Consider the following 12015-nt stretch of genomic DNA (forward strand, 5'->3'; position numbering starts at 1 on the left):
AGATCCCCTAGAGGAGGAAGCAGCAACCCACTCCAACCTTCTTGCCCAGAGAATTGCTTGGACAGAGGAGTCTGGCGGGCTATAGTCCATGGGGTTACAAAGAGTCGAGCATGACTTAAGCAACTTAGCACACATGCCCCGGATGAGCAAATATCAGAGAGCCACACACATGCTCAGAGTCAAGGTCACTTGTCCAATGTGAGGGGCGGAACCCAGGCGGACTCCGGAGCTCCAGACACAGGGACCTTCCCCCCAACCCTGGGAGCTTCGGGAGCAGGGCCTCCCTGAATAGACGCCCTGGATCCAGCCGCCTCCCACAAGATGCTATGCCTACACGCTAGAAGGGCCTCCGTCACTAGAAGGGCCTCACAGATGATCCCTTTTCTCAGTTAGATCACCTGCTGCCTTGTGGACAAGGGCTGACCAAGGAATTTCCATAACGCAGCAGCTCGTCAGGGACCCTGCCTTTCAAAAGGGCCAGGAACTTGGGGTCCATCGGGAGAGGACCAGTGACCTCACGGGGAGGCAGGCCACGCCCAGCACCTCGCATGTCCCTCCCGCAGCTGATCTAACTGGGAGGCAGGCCACGCCCAGCACCTCACATGTCCCTCCCGCAGCTGATCTAACGGGGAGGCAGGCCACGCCCAGCACCTCGCATGTCCCTCCCGCAGCTTATCTAACTGGCCCTAGTACTAGTTTTGTGTTTTGTCTGCCTGAGAAATCTAATGGAAAGAACTATTCTTAGACCTATTTATTTTATCAAGGAAAATATGTTCTTAAAATGTTCAAGAAAGGATATTGTCTGGTTCCCAAGAAATAGCCTGACAACCCCCTGGAAAGATGTACACACTAAATACACACACGCCCACACGCACACATGCATGTACACGCGTGCACACAAGTGTTGTGCGTGTGTGTGTGCGCATGTGTGTGATGAAGGCCATCCCTCGGGGCTCAGACAATAAAGAGTCTGCCTGTAGTGAGGAAGACTCAGGTTCGACCCCTGGGTCAGGAAGATCCCCTGGAGAAGGGAATGGCAACCCCCTCCAGTATTATTGCTCGGAGAATTCCACGGACAGCAGAGCCTGGCGGGCTACAGTCCGTGGGGTCGCAAAGAGACAGACGTGACTGAGCGACTAACGCTTTCACGTGCCTGTAACGCGCAAGCGTGTGTTCACAACCGTGGTAGCGATTGCTTTCCTGCCAGGAAGGTTTTCACAGTAAACGTGAATGAACCCTTCATCCGTCAATGCAGGAGGCAGTGAATATTCTACCGCTTTTTACCCTTCGATGAGTACAGGAGTCACCAATGGACCTTGTTAAAATGCAGATTCTTCCCCAGCAGGTCTGGGAGGGACCTGACCGTCTGCACCTCTAACCAGCTCACAGGCGACGCTGGCAAGCCATGGACCACCCTTTGAGTAACAAGGTTCTGGTCTGTGGTGAATGACCATCTTCATCACACAGAAAACGATGACTGTTAAAGATCAGAATACCTCAGAGAAACAAATAAAAACCGTGTTCAAATAAACTTATTCTTTCTTGGAAAATTAATCTCAAAACAGACTTCAGAATCTATACAATGCCTCTTGGCCATGACTGTAAACAATGTTCCCTGGATTTTGTGAGAGCATTTTCAGAATACAGGCTGGTAGACAAATTTCTATTTGAGAGAAGGAGGCAGCAGGTCAGCGGGGCGATGCTCTGATCTGTGTGTCAGGTCACGCTGACTCCCAAGGCCACCCTGCCCGCATCAAGATGAGTAAAACGCACTCAAGCACATCCTCGTGGGACTCGGGGAAAATTCCCCCACCGATATTATTCCAGATATCCTGCTCTTTGGAGGTTGGCCCTGCCCGTGACTTTGTTTGAAGAGTTGAAATAAGTATATTAATAATTATCCTAACGTCTAAGGTTTAAAGTACGAAACAGTCCCTAAACCGTGTTAGGAATAACTAGAACACAAACAGATTGGACCCGCATGACGCAGGTGCCGTGAAAGGCACGACGGACTAGAGCAGGCTCCCCCGGGGAAGAGGCCCCAGCTTTTCAGGAGCAGAGGCCAAACCCAAGGTAATTACCAGAAAGGGCATCAGAACCGCCCGCACACTTGGCACAGGGCACACAGCGCCCCGGAAGGGCGATGCGGGAGGCTGGATTAGAGCCAACCGCGGTGGGCTTGAATCTGGCCCTGAAGGACAGAAGGACCCGCAAGGGCCCAGGAGAGGAGAGAGAATGAGGCCTCCAAGCCCGTTCCCAGGGACTGGGAAGGACTTCCCGGGCGGAGAGAGAGGAGAGGAGAGGAGGAGAGTCCCTCGGGAAGGCGGACGGTGGGGCTCTCGGCAGGAGAGCAGTCAGACCCCAGGGGGGAAGCCAGCTCCGCGGACAACGCCCACCCACGTGTGGTCTGTGAGCCTCTCTCCACAGCAAGCTCTGCGTAGCCTGCTTTAGACAACAGCAAGCCTTTGGGGGCGGTACTCTTGACCCCAGATGAGGAAGCAGGTGAAAGGCTGGGCAATACGCTCAGTGTCATAGAGGCAGCACAGGGGACGTGAAATCCATGCTTGTGGTCTCACACCAGTCTGTGCGCACAGCAACCACGGCTCACCTCGCACTTTCTAACTAAGTACAGTGTGTGTAAAGCACCTGCGGAAATACCGAGCAGCACGGTGAAAGCGGGACAAGCTGGTCCCTGGATCGTCCACCTTCCCTGTCTATCGTCCACCAGCTAAAGGTAGTGGAAAGTCAGATGCATTCAAGAGTCCAGACTTATGACTACAGTTAATAAACTACAGACTATAAAAACTGTTACGTATTATACAACAAAGAAATTAAATATCTTAGGTACGCTGACACACAGCATTTAGCTTATAATTTTACAGCCTTATTATATGTTTGAGAAAATCATTAGTTCCAATGTTTTGTTTCCTGGCTTCTCCTCTGCCCAGGAATCAGTGGCTGAGAACAGGCGGACGGCAGCCTCAAGACACTGGTTTTGACAACTGGAAGATGCAGCCACTGTGGGAAAGAGCATGGAGGTTTCTCAGAAAACTAAAAATATAGCACCAGACAATCTTTCAATCCCACTCCTGGATATATATCCAAAGGAAACAAAAACACAAACCCAGAAAGACACGCGCACTCCAGCCTTCTCTGGAGCACTGCTTCCAGCAGCCAGGGTATGGAGCTAAGGGAAGAGCCCATCAACAGACAAATGGATAAAGATGCCGTGTGTGTGTGTGTGTGTGTGTGTGTGTGTTTATGCAGGGGAATATTACTCAGCCTTAAAAAAGAATGAAATGATATCATGTAAAACAACATGTAAATATCATGTAAAAGAGCAAACCTAGACAGCATTTGCTCAGTGGAATACTGTATGATACCACTTACATGTAGGATCTAAAACATTGTATGAACGAATGCAGAAGCCAAACAGAAAGAGACTCCAGCGGTCACGAAACGGGAGAGAGAAGGGCGGGCGGCACGTAGGGGTGTGGGGTTAACAGACGCGAAGCGCGGTGTACAGAATGGACCAGCAACGAGGACGCACCACACAGCACGGGAATAAAGCCACGACTTTGTAACAACTTTAAACGGACATAGGAAAATATTGAATCACTGTGTTGTACTCCTGAAATCAATATAATATTGCAAATCAGCTATACCTCAATTAATGAATTATTTAAACAATTTTTAAAACCCAGTTAGAAGGACAAGCCAAAAGTGCTCTGACCCCACGGCAGGACTGCAGTAACTTTTGCAGCTTCTTCCCACAGGAGGTCACTGTGACATCAGTTCCAGAAAAGAGCCTCAATTTGCTGAGAAAAAGAAACAAGCCCTTTCTTTCAATCTGTCTACCCAGTCTGGCTGTGTTTGCATCAGGGAGGAGAGCAACTGACCAAACAGCAAAGGTGAGAAGCACATCCGATAACGTGAAGAAGATATAAGCTGTCCTTGGAAAATTCGTCAGAGGTGGTTTTCAAATACTTAATGCTTGATTTCTGAAAACTAAATCCAGTTAAATGGTCTGCGAGTTAAATTCCAGTGAAGCATTTGGACACAACTTAGCGACTGAACAGCAACACCAAATGGCCTACAAATGAACCTCGTTGCCCGTTCCATGTGTGGGACTAACTAATCCATCCAGACAGAGCATCGTGGCACAGAGCTGTAACTTTGGGTGACTGGCCTCACTGACCCTCGGTTTACTCATCTATAAAACAGCAACTACACAGCTTCACAGGACCACTGTAAGGATTGACCGGGATGAAGAGCTGAGCACGGAGCCCGGAACACAGGAAACAGCACAAATGCTGGAGATCACGGCCGTCAGAGCTGATGGCGGTGGTGCCCACAAGGTCCACTGAGCCAGTGATGCCGTCCAGGCGTCTCATCCTGCGCTGCCCCCTCCTCCTCCGGCCCTCAGTCTCTCCCAGCATCAGGGTCTTTTCCAGTGAGCAGGCTTTTCACATCAGGCAGCCGTGAGTAAAATACAAACACAGCCTTACGAGTGCAGAAACTTGCTTCTATTATCCTGTCAACTCATCATGCTCATCCTAGAAGCTTGGGAAGAAACAAGACCTTACTCGTGTCATCATCCATTTTTAAATTTTGAAATAACTAGAAGCCCTCGAGGGTTCTACAGGAAGACCCCATCATAAGCCCCTCTGTGTAAGCATGCTGAGCTGCAGGCTCTGTGAGCCCTTTAAATAAACGACCCCGTTTCATCAAACTCTGCCTCCTCTTCACTCAGTGGGTGCTCAGAGATTCTTCACTGAGCAAATAAGCATAGAATTCAGGCACAAAGTGAATATTTAAGTGAATATTTCAGCTCTGACACAGGTAATCAGATGCATTTTTATTCCTGCTTCACCAAGTAAATTCTTAAGGAACCTGGCTCTTTAGAAAACAGAAACTAAAGCTTTCTGTTGTGTCTGAGTGTCTGGTGGGGAAACACGCCACGGTTGCTAGGACACGCTGGTGCCAGGCCTGATTTTGGGCAGAGGTGCTGCAGTCTTACTCATCACTGCCTTGATGTCACCAGTGCAAGAGTCAAAGCAGCGGAAAAGGCAAAAATTTTAGAACAGAGGAGAAAACAGTTTTGACCATGCAGACTTCCAAAAGAGTCTTAGGGTCCCCCAGGGGGGCCAGGGACCTCGTTGTGAGAACTGCTTGGTCCCAGGACAGACGGAGCTGGTCAGCATAGACTCATCACGTGTTTCCCTGGCCTGTTCCAGCCTTCCCTTCTCTGGGCACTTTGGGAACACCCCTCGTTAGGGTGGAGGCTGGACGGTCATCATGTTGAGCATCTTCTGAGCCCTCTCCTGAGAACCCAAGGGGCCTGAGAGACTCGGGAGTCTGGGCCTGCACAGGCTCTGAGAGCTTACACCTCCTGCTGCTGCCTCCGTCCTGCCCCTGGTGCCCGAGGGAGCTCCAACCCCTTTCAGATCGGGGAACCGTCCTGCAAACCATACAAACGCTGGACTCAAAGACGCCCAGGCTGGACGCGGCCCCGGAACTGACAGGTGCCCTGGGCCAGGCCCGGGCGGAGCGGCCCCTGCCAGTGCCCATTGTCTGCCGGTCAGGTGTCCGCAGTCAACTGTCTGGCGCACCTGCGCACTGCCAGCGCCAAACAGATCAGAGCTGGGCTTGGAATCGCACGGCTGAAAGGGGACGCGCCATCATACAGCTTCTGCGCTGTTCAGAAGGGAGAGCCATTTCTCTGGGACGCAGAAAAAAAATACATTCATGAATTAAAATCCTGTCTTGATAGTTAATCTCTATACTTAGCCCCACCTTAATTTTAAGCCCCCTGTTCTGTTTTGTTCAGTTGCTCCGTCACGTCTGACTCTTTGTGACCAGATGGACTGCCGCACACCAGGCTTCCTTGCCCCTCAGTGTCTACTGGAGCTTGCCCAAGTTCATGTCCATTGAGTCGGTGACGCCATCCACCTAATAGGGCCCACGTGGGGCCTCACTGATAAGATGGCTCATGATGTTGACCTCGCAAACGAAGAATACAACCACAGTGACCCTTGAGACTGAACAGATTGCCCAAACGACGTTCTCTCACTGGCGCCTACCTTCTAAAGCTGCGAGACCACCAGATTCCAGACCTCCCACTACATGACCATCCCTTCCGAGAATTTTTCACTGGCGGGGTATAAGAAAGACCCCATCAGAAAGGGAGGACACAGGTTCTCCTTAAGGGCCAGTCACCCTCTCGTTTCCCTCTAATAAATTTCCTTTTCTTGCCTGACTGCCCGGCTCGGTTTTTTTCTCTGCACTCGCCGTGTACCGACCATCTCATCAGCTAAGCCCTAAATGGTGCACAAAGCACAGTAACAGGAAGGGTGGCGTCCATGTTCTCCACTCATGTTTGCAAGGCAAAGCCTACAAGCTGAAGGTCTACTAGACAACCCGGAGACTGGGCTCACACACCCCTCACTGCCAGTCTGCTCTCTGCCTCTTTCTAGAACTTCCTGACACCTGGTCACGGACTGGACCATCGGCCTGCCTGTCACGACCCCAGCCTTGTTGCTCAGACTCCCAGCTCCCAGCTCGAGGCCTGGGGGGTTGTTTCCAGTGCAGGAGCCTAAAGAACAGAGGAGTCAGGAAGAGGTGGCACCAAAGCCAGAGGCCGGGGTCCAGGACAGGTCAGCCACCCTGTGAGGGGCCTGCGAGACCCAGGGCCTGCCTCACGGCTGCTGGCTGCATCCACATGGGAACTTGGTAGCGAGCTTGCCAAGGGCTGCCCAGCCACTTGTGAAGAAGGCTGCCCTCAGAGAAAGACCTGCAGCAGCTGACCTCCAAGGTCTGTGCTTCCCGGCCCCCTGACCCCGCAACCATCATGGAAATGCCACAGTGACCTGTGCTCCCCGGGACCCCGGGGGGACGAAGCCAGAGCCACGCTCACAGGGCAGCCCTGGGCTGGGTCTGTCGCTTCTGCACCGTCAGTGGACTAACCAGCCCGTGTCTCTCCCTGACCAAAGTTGTAACTGAGGGTGCAGGTCACCCACACACAGCTGGAAATGCCGGGGGTCTATCACCCTGCAGTGGAGAAGGCAATGGCACCCCACTCCAGTACTCTTGCCTGGAAAACCCCATGGACGGAGGAGCCTGGTAGGCTGCAGTCCACGGGGTCCCTAAGAGTCGAACACAACTGAGCAACTTCACTTTCCACTTTCAGGCATTGGAGAAGGAAATGGCAACCCACTCCAGGGTTCTTGCCTGGAGAATCCCAGGAACTCGGGAGCCTGGTAGGAGGCCGTCTATGGGATGGCACAGAGTCGGACACGACTGAAGCGACTTAGCAGCAGCATCACCCTGCAGAAGGCCCTGGTGTGACAGGAGGCAGAGGATCGTGCCCCCGCCTCACCCTCTGAGGCCCTCCTGCCCGGCGGTGCAGCCATCAGGGGTCCCCGCTCCCCATCCCCGAGTGCACCCCTAGGACACCCCCAGCACCCCACATGCACGCCCGCCTTGGCCCCACTGTCTGCCGGGACCTCAGTGACAGCGGGGAGAACCAGCGAGGGGCACCAGGTGAACCTGACCTGGCAGTTTCCTATGCATCTGCATTCAGGGGGACACTTTGGGCTTCTTAGCTTGCCACCACTGTCTGCTTATCACTCCCTGTCTTTGTTATCATTGCTATGTTTTGAGCAGAAATTTCAAAATAAAGCCCAAAGTGCCCAACGGCCCAGGCGGAAGACTTGGACACGGCAGCCCGAGGCCAGTGCCCAGTGGTGACATGAAGTCACCTCTTTACTAGAAGCTTGGGGTGATGTGGGGGTTGTAAACTAGAAACCATTTTCAAATTTATTTACGTGTGTTACTGTGTATTTGAAAATCTAGAATAAGCACATCGAAACTGTGATTCCACTCTGTTCTTGCTTTTGCTAAATATTTTTAACGACTTGATGTGTGAAAATATTATATTAACTAACAGGAGTAAAAGTAATGTGTAGATGTAGCAAAAATCATGAAGGGAGTGTGAGAAAAATTGGTCTGGGAAACCCCGATAGACAAACGTGCTTTTTACAGTCGTCATGTCTTAGGTAAGTGGATCGGGACACAGTTTGGTCAACTGTATCTAGAAATTTCATTATCCATATGCTCATCATTTTCTAACAGAATCACAGGCTTGATTTGCAATGTTTGTAAATTTTACTACTTTGATTTAACTTTTAGAGAGAGAAAATAAGACCTTTTTTTCCCTATTCCACCAAATGACATAAAACGATCACAGTTTCAACGATTCTGAGAACCCAAATGACACGGACATAGATTGGGACTCTCAGAATCCCACACGAGCAGAGACGTGCTCCCAGGGTGTCAGGATACCTTCCACGGTTTTACCTCTTCAGTGAAGACTGACGTCCAGATGGCATTCTCTGACACCCTGGAAAGGGAGTTCCTAAAACTGCTCTTGTAGACACTCTTAAGACAAGAGGTCGCCCGCATTTCCAAATAACCATTCACAATGGAAAAGAGAAGAGGGTATATTGTAAAACCTAATTTAAGAGACATTTTCCTTACTGTTAGAAAGTTACAACGACATTTTATAAAAGACACACACCAGAGCACTCCTAATGAGCTCAGCTCCCTGCCGGCCCCTCCTTCGGGACACTCCTGGGGGCCACCGCTCAGAGCCAGGGGAGGGGCCGTTCTTTACCGTGCGTCCCCTATAGACAGAAGTCTATTGCAGGCACAGGCACGTATCAGCCAACTCCCCCGGAGCATGTGTGCAACAGCCAAACACATCCGGGCTTGGGCAGCAGTGACAGGAACACTCGTCCTGTCGGCTCCCCGGAGAGGCGCAGGGCCCCGCGGGGACCTGGCTCCTCGAGTTCCGGGCTCTCCGAGCACCACCCAGATGCAGAGCTGGTGGTTTCTTATTGAATAAGACAGATATCTACATGCCGGCATAGACACATGTCAGCCAACTCCCCGGGAGAGACTTTTAACCATAAATTCACGCATTTTCAATAGGGGCCAAATCCAAAGAGGCAAAAATTACTTCTTTGGGAGAAGTGAAGAAAATCATACTGTTACCGTGCACAAAGCACAGAACCACCTGCAATACACACACAGGTACAGAGTGCGTCTGGGACAGCACGATTTCAAGGAAGGGGCTTGACTAAGCAGAAAAAAGCCAGAAGTCCCTGCGGTGGGGGAGACGGCGATAAGCAGCTCTGCTGACAACCACTTCCGGTAGGAAAAGCAACTCAGAACACCTCCTAGAGTATTTGCTAAACTGCCTCCTTTATCCTAAAAATAACTCATTCTATGCTAATTGATGAAAGAATTAAACAAGTAGGAAGAACTGATTTCCCAGATACAATACTCTCTCTTGGGAAGCGCTAAAATCTTTAGAATCTGAATTCTTTCTCTTACTTCAAAATTCTCCTGTTTTCCTGACTGAAGCCCATTCTGAGAGCAGCTGTGGCCTCCCAGGAAAGGCAGGGAGGGGCAGAGGTCCCAAGGAAGAGGCAGGGAGGCCGTCTGTGCTCGGGAGCTTGCTCAGAAGAGGCGGCCACTCTTCTGCAGACACTTCTTAGCAAGGGGAAAGGACGCTGTGCTTTGGTGCCACTTTATCTCCCTCAGTTACATAAGAAGTAGAAGAGGACACGCTGACATTATTTTTAGCTCTCACAGACAAAAATAGAACGCCAGCGTTCATACACGTCAGGAATGACTGCCTCCAGGTTCCCCGAAAGTTGGTGGAGACGTGGAGATGTTGACAAGGGCTGCATACCTCTCCAGATCCCACCCCTGCAGGGCGGCCTTCCCGGGGGAGGACAAGGCAGGACACGCATTCCGTCTGCCGGGGCGAGCCCGTTCCCCGGCCAGAAACACTCAGCCAGGACAGCGGCCACGTTACTACCTGGGTGTCCTCAAGAGCAGGCGCCTGTCGGTGACCTCCGCGGGTCATCACGGACCGGAGCACACGCCAGAGGACGGGAGACGAGAGAAGGCACAGGCTACCTGCAATCCAAAGGCCTTTTCTTCTGAGTGACAAGTCCATCCTACCCTTCCCGCCCTGACCCTGCACGAGCTCGTTTCCAGGCAGAACTCTGCTCCGGGCAGGAGGCGGTGCTGAGCGGCGGGGTCTGCGGGACCCCGCGGTGACGGTTCCAGTTACACCATCAACGGCTAATCTGCCTCTTTAAAAGGAAAAATATGATGGCCCGGGTGACAGATCGGAAACAGGTGCAGGGTAGAGGGAGGCCGGCTGGCAGCGAGTGACACTGTGGAGAGCACGCTAGTCTCCCGTTCAAGGACGATAGGCACCAGGGAAACGGGGCCGCCGCCAGGGAGCTTTTTCCTGCCACGCAGGCGAGGGGCACGGGGTGGGCGGGAGGGGGCGCACGGCTTCAAACATAACAACCCCTCCGCCCGCAGCTGCGTTATTTTGAGATCCAAGTTATAATCTCGGTGACCACCGCTGATAGTACAATTTCACCGCGGTGAGGCAGGAAGGGCCGCCTGCTATTGAATGCGCCGACTGCCATCGCAACAGGGAGACCCAGGCTTTGTCCCAATCCGCTCTGCCTACTCACATCCTGATCATAAATACTTTGTTTTGTTTGGTCTTCGCAGCATTTGTGCCCAGTGGTTCAGCATTCCGGGAGCTGTGACCCCCCCCACCTCCGCACGGTCCCTTCCTCCCTGGGGACCGTGCCTGTTGGGGGAGCAGGGGCTGAGGACCAGAGGACAGGAGGTGAGCACACACAAGCCTGAGCAGAAAAAGCAGGGCGCGTAGAGCCAGTGGGGCAGCAGAGGGGGCAGAAAACCGCAGGGGAGAACGGACTCAGGTTGCTGAGAACAGGAGCTCCTTGGTCTTCCACTGGGAAAAAAGAATGTGTGTGTGTGTGTGTGTGTTTGCGTGTATCAGACAGCAAGTCAGATCTGAGGGAAATACAGCATGGTGGTTATTTATACGGGTAACAGAACAACAGAAGAGGAAACACTGGATCTGACTGTGTGAAATTCTGCTAATCACAGTTATGAGAGTCGTTACCACTCCGAGTTAACGACGCACACGGTAGCTATTAGACCATGACTCACACGTGCCACGTCCCTCATTTAAGTTTCACTTTGTTTCAACACCGTATTGTGTGGTTTTCCAGCTGGTTTATCATAGTCTATCTGCTCTGTGCTAAGTCGCTTCAGTCACATCTAACTCTGCGACCCCATGGATCATGGCCCTCCAGCCTCCTCTGTCCATGGAATTCTCCAGGCGAGAATACTGGAGTGCGTTCAGGGAGCCACTCCAGAGCTGCGGCCACCCACAGGAGAGCTGCGCCCTCCGCGAAGGAATCTTCCGACCCAGAGCCTGAACCCGCATCTCTTCCGTCTCCTGCAGGCTCTTTACCACCAGTGCCGCCTGGGAAGCCCAGTGTTTCCGCCACAAGCTTTTAGAATTCTACACTTCTTAGGCGATTTTGAACAGTATGTAGAATATAAGAGAATATAAGAAAAGCCTTTCAAAAACAATCAGAAGGGAAGTTGGAAAGCACAAGGAACAAAACACAGCACAAAAGTAGAAAATGTGGTGTCCTATCAATTCAAAAAAATCAGAGGAAGAGAGGAAGAGAGGCAAAAGTAAAGCCAGAAGAGGCAAAATGAGTGACAGAGAAACCTGGTTAGGAGCAGGAAAAGAATCTGAGCTACGCTGAACTGTGTCGAAGGATGTAAGTTGTGGAACGCGCAGTTTGTTCTCGTTAGGCGAGAAAAGACTCTTCTAGAAAGAGCTTGTGCTTCAGGCCTTCCGAGCAGTGTGCCTGTCACCAGAGCGCCTGCAATGCAGAGTAAATTCTCCTCAGGGCAGCGCAGTGAGGGTTCCTACTATGATTAGCTGTGCTAATCTTCCTAAAGAGAGGAGGGATGAAGAGACAGAGGAGAGGTGGAGAGAGTCATGGTGGGCATGTTTGTATGGTCCCTGGAGAGAAAGGCCCGGGATTGTGAAGATTTCCCGTGGCCCCAGCAGGAGATGGAGACGTGTCAGCCCAG

General features: G+C 51.8%; 1 protein-coding gene across 3 annotated transcripts in view; it reads right to left on the reverse strand.

Annotated features, from left to right (window-relative positions):
• Positions 1-12015, reverse strand: part of MYLK4 (myosin light chain kinase family, member 4) — a 66999-nt gene that overhangs the window by 50608 nt on the left and 4376 nt on the right. The window contains exon 1 of one of the 3 annotated variants that reach the window (XM_010853002.1): positions 9887-10332. The exons of the other annotated variants lie outside the window; for them this stretch is intronic. Within the exon in view, the coding sequence (XP_010851304.1) occupies positions 9887-10027 (141 nt within the window). The 5' untranslated portion in view covers positions 10028-10332. Of the gene's footprint in view, positions 1-9886; positions 10333-12015 lie in introns of those variants that run through there. 3 annotated transcript variants of the gene reach the window in all.

This window comes from Bison bison, unplaced genomic scaffold (genome assembly GCF_000754665.1).
Source record: "Bison bison bison isolate TAMUID 2011002044 unplaced genomic scaffold, Bison_UMD1.0 scf7180017864321, whole genome shotgun sequence".
In the NCBI taxonomy this organism is placed as follows: domain Eukaryota; kingdom Metazoa; phylum Chordata; class Mammalia; order Artiodactyla; family Bovidae; genus Bison; species Bison bison.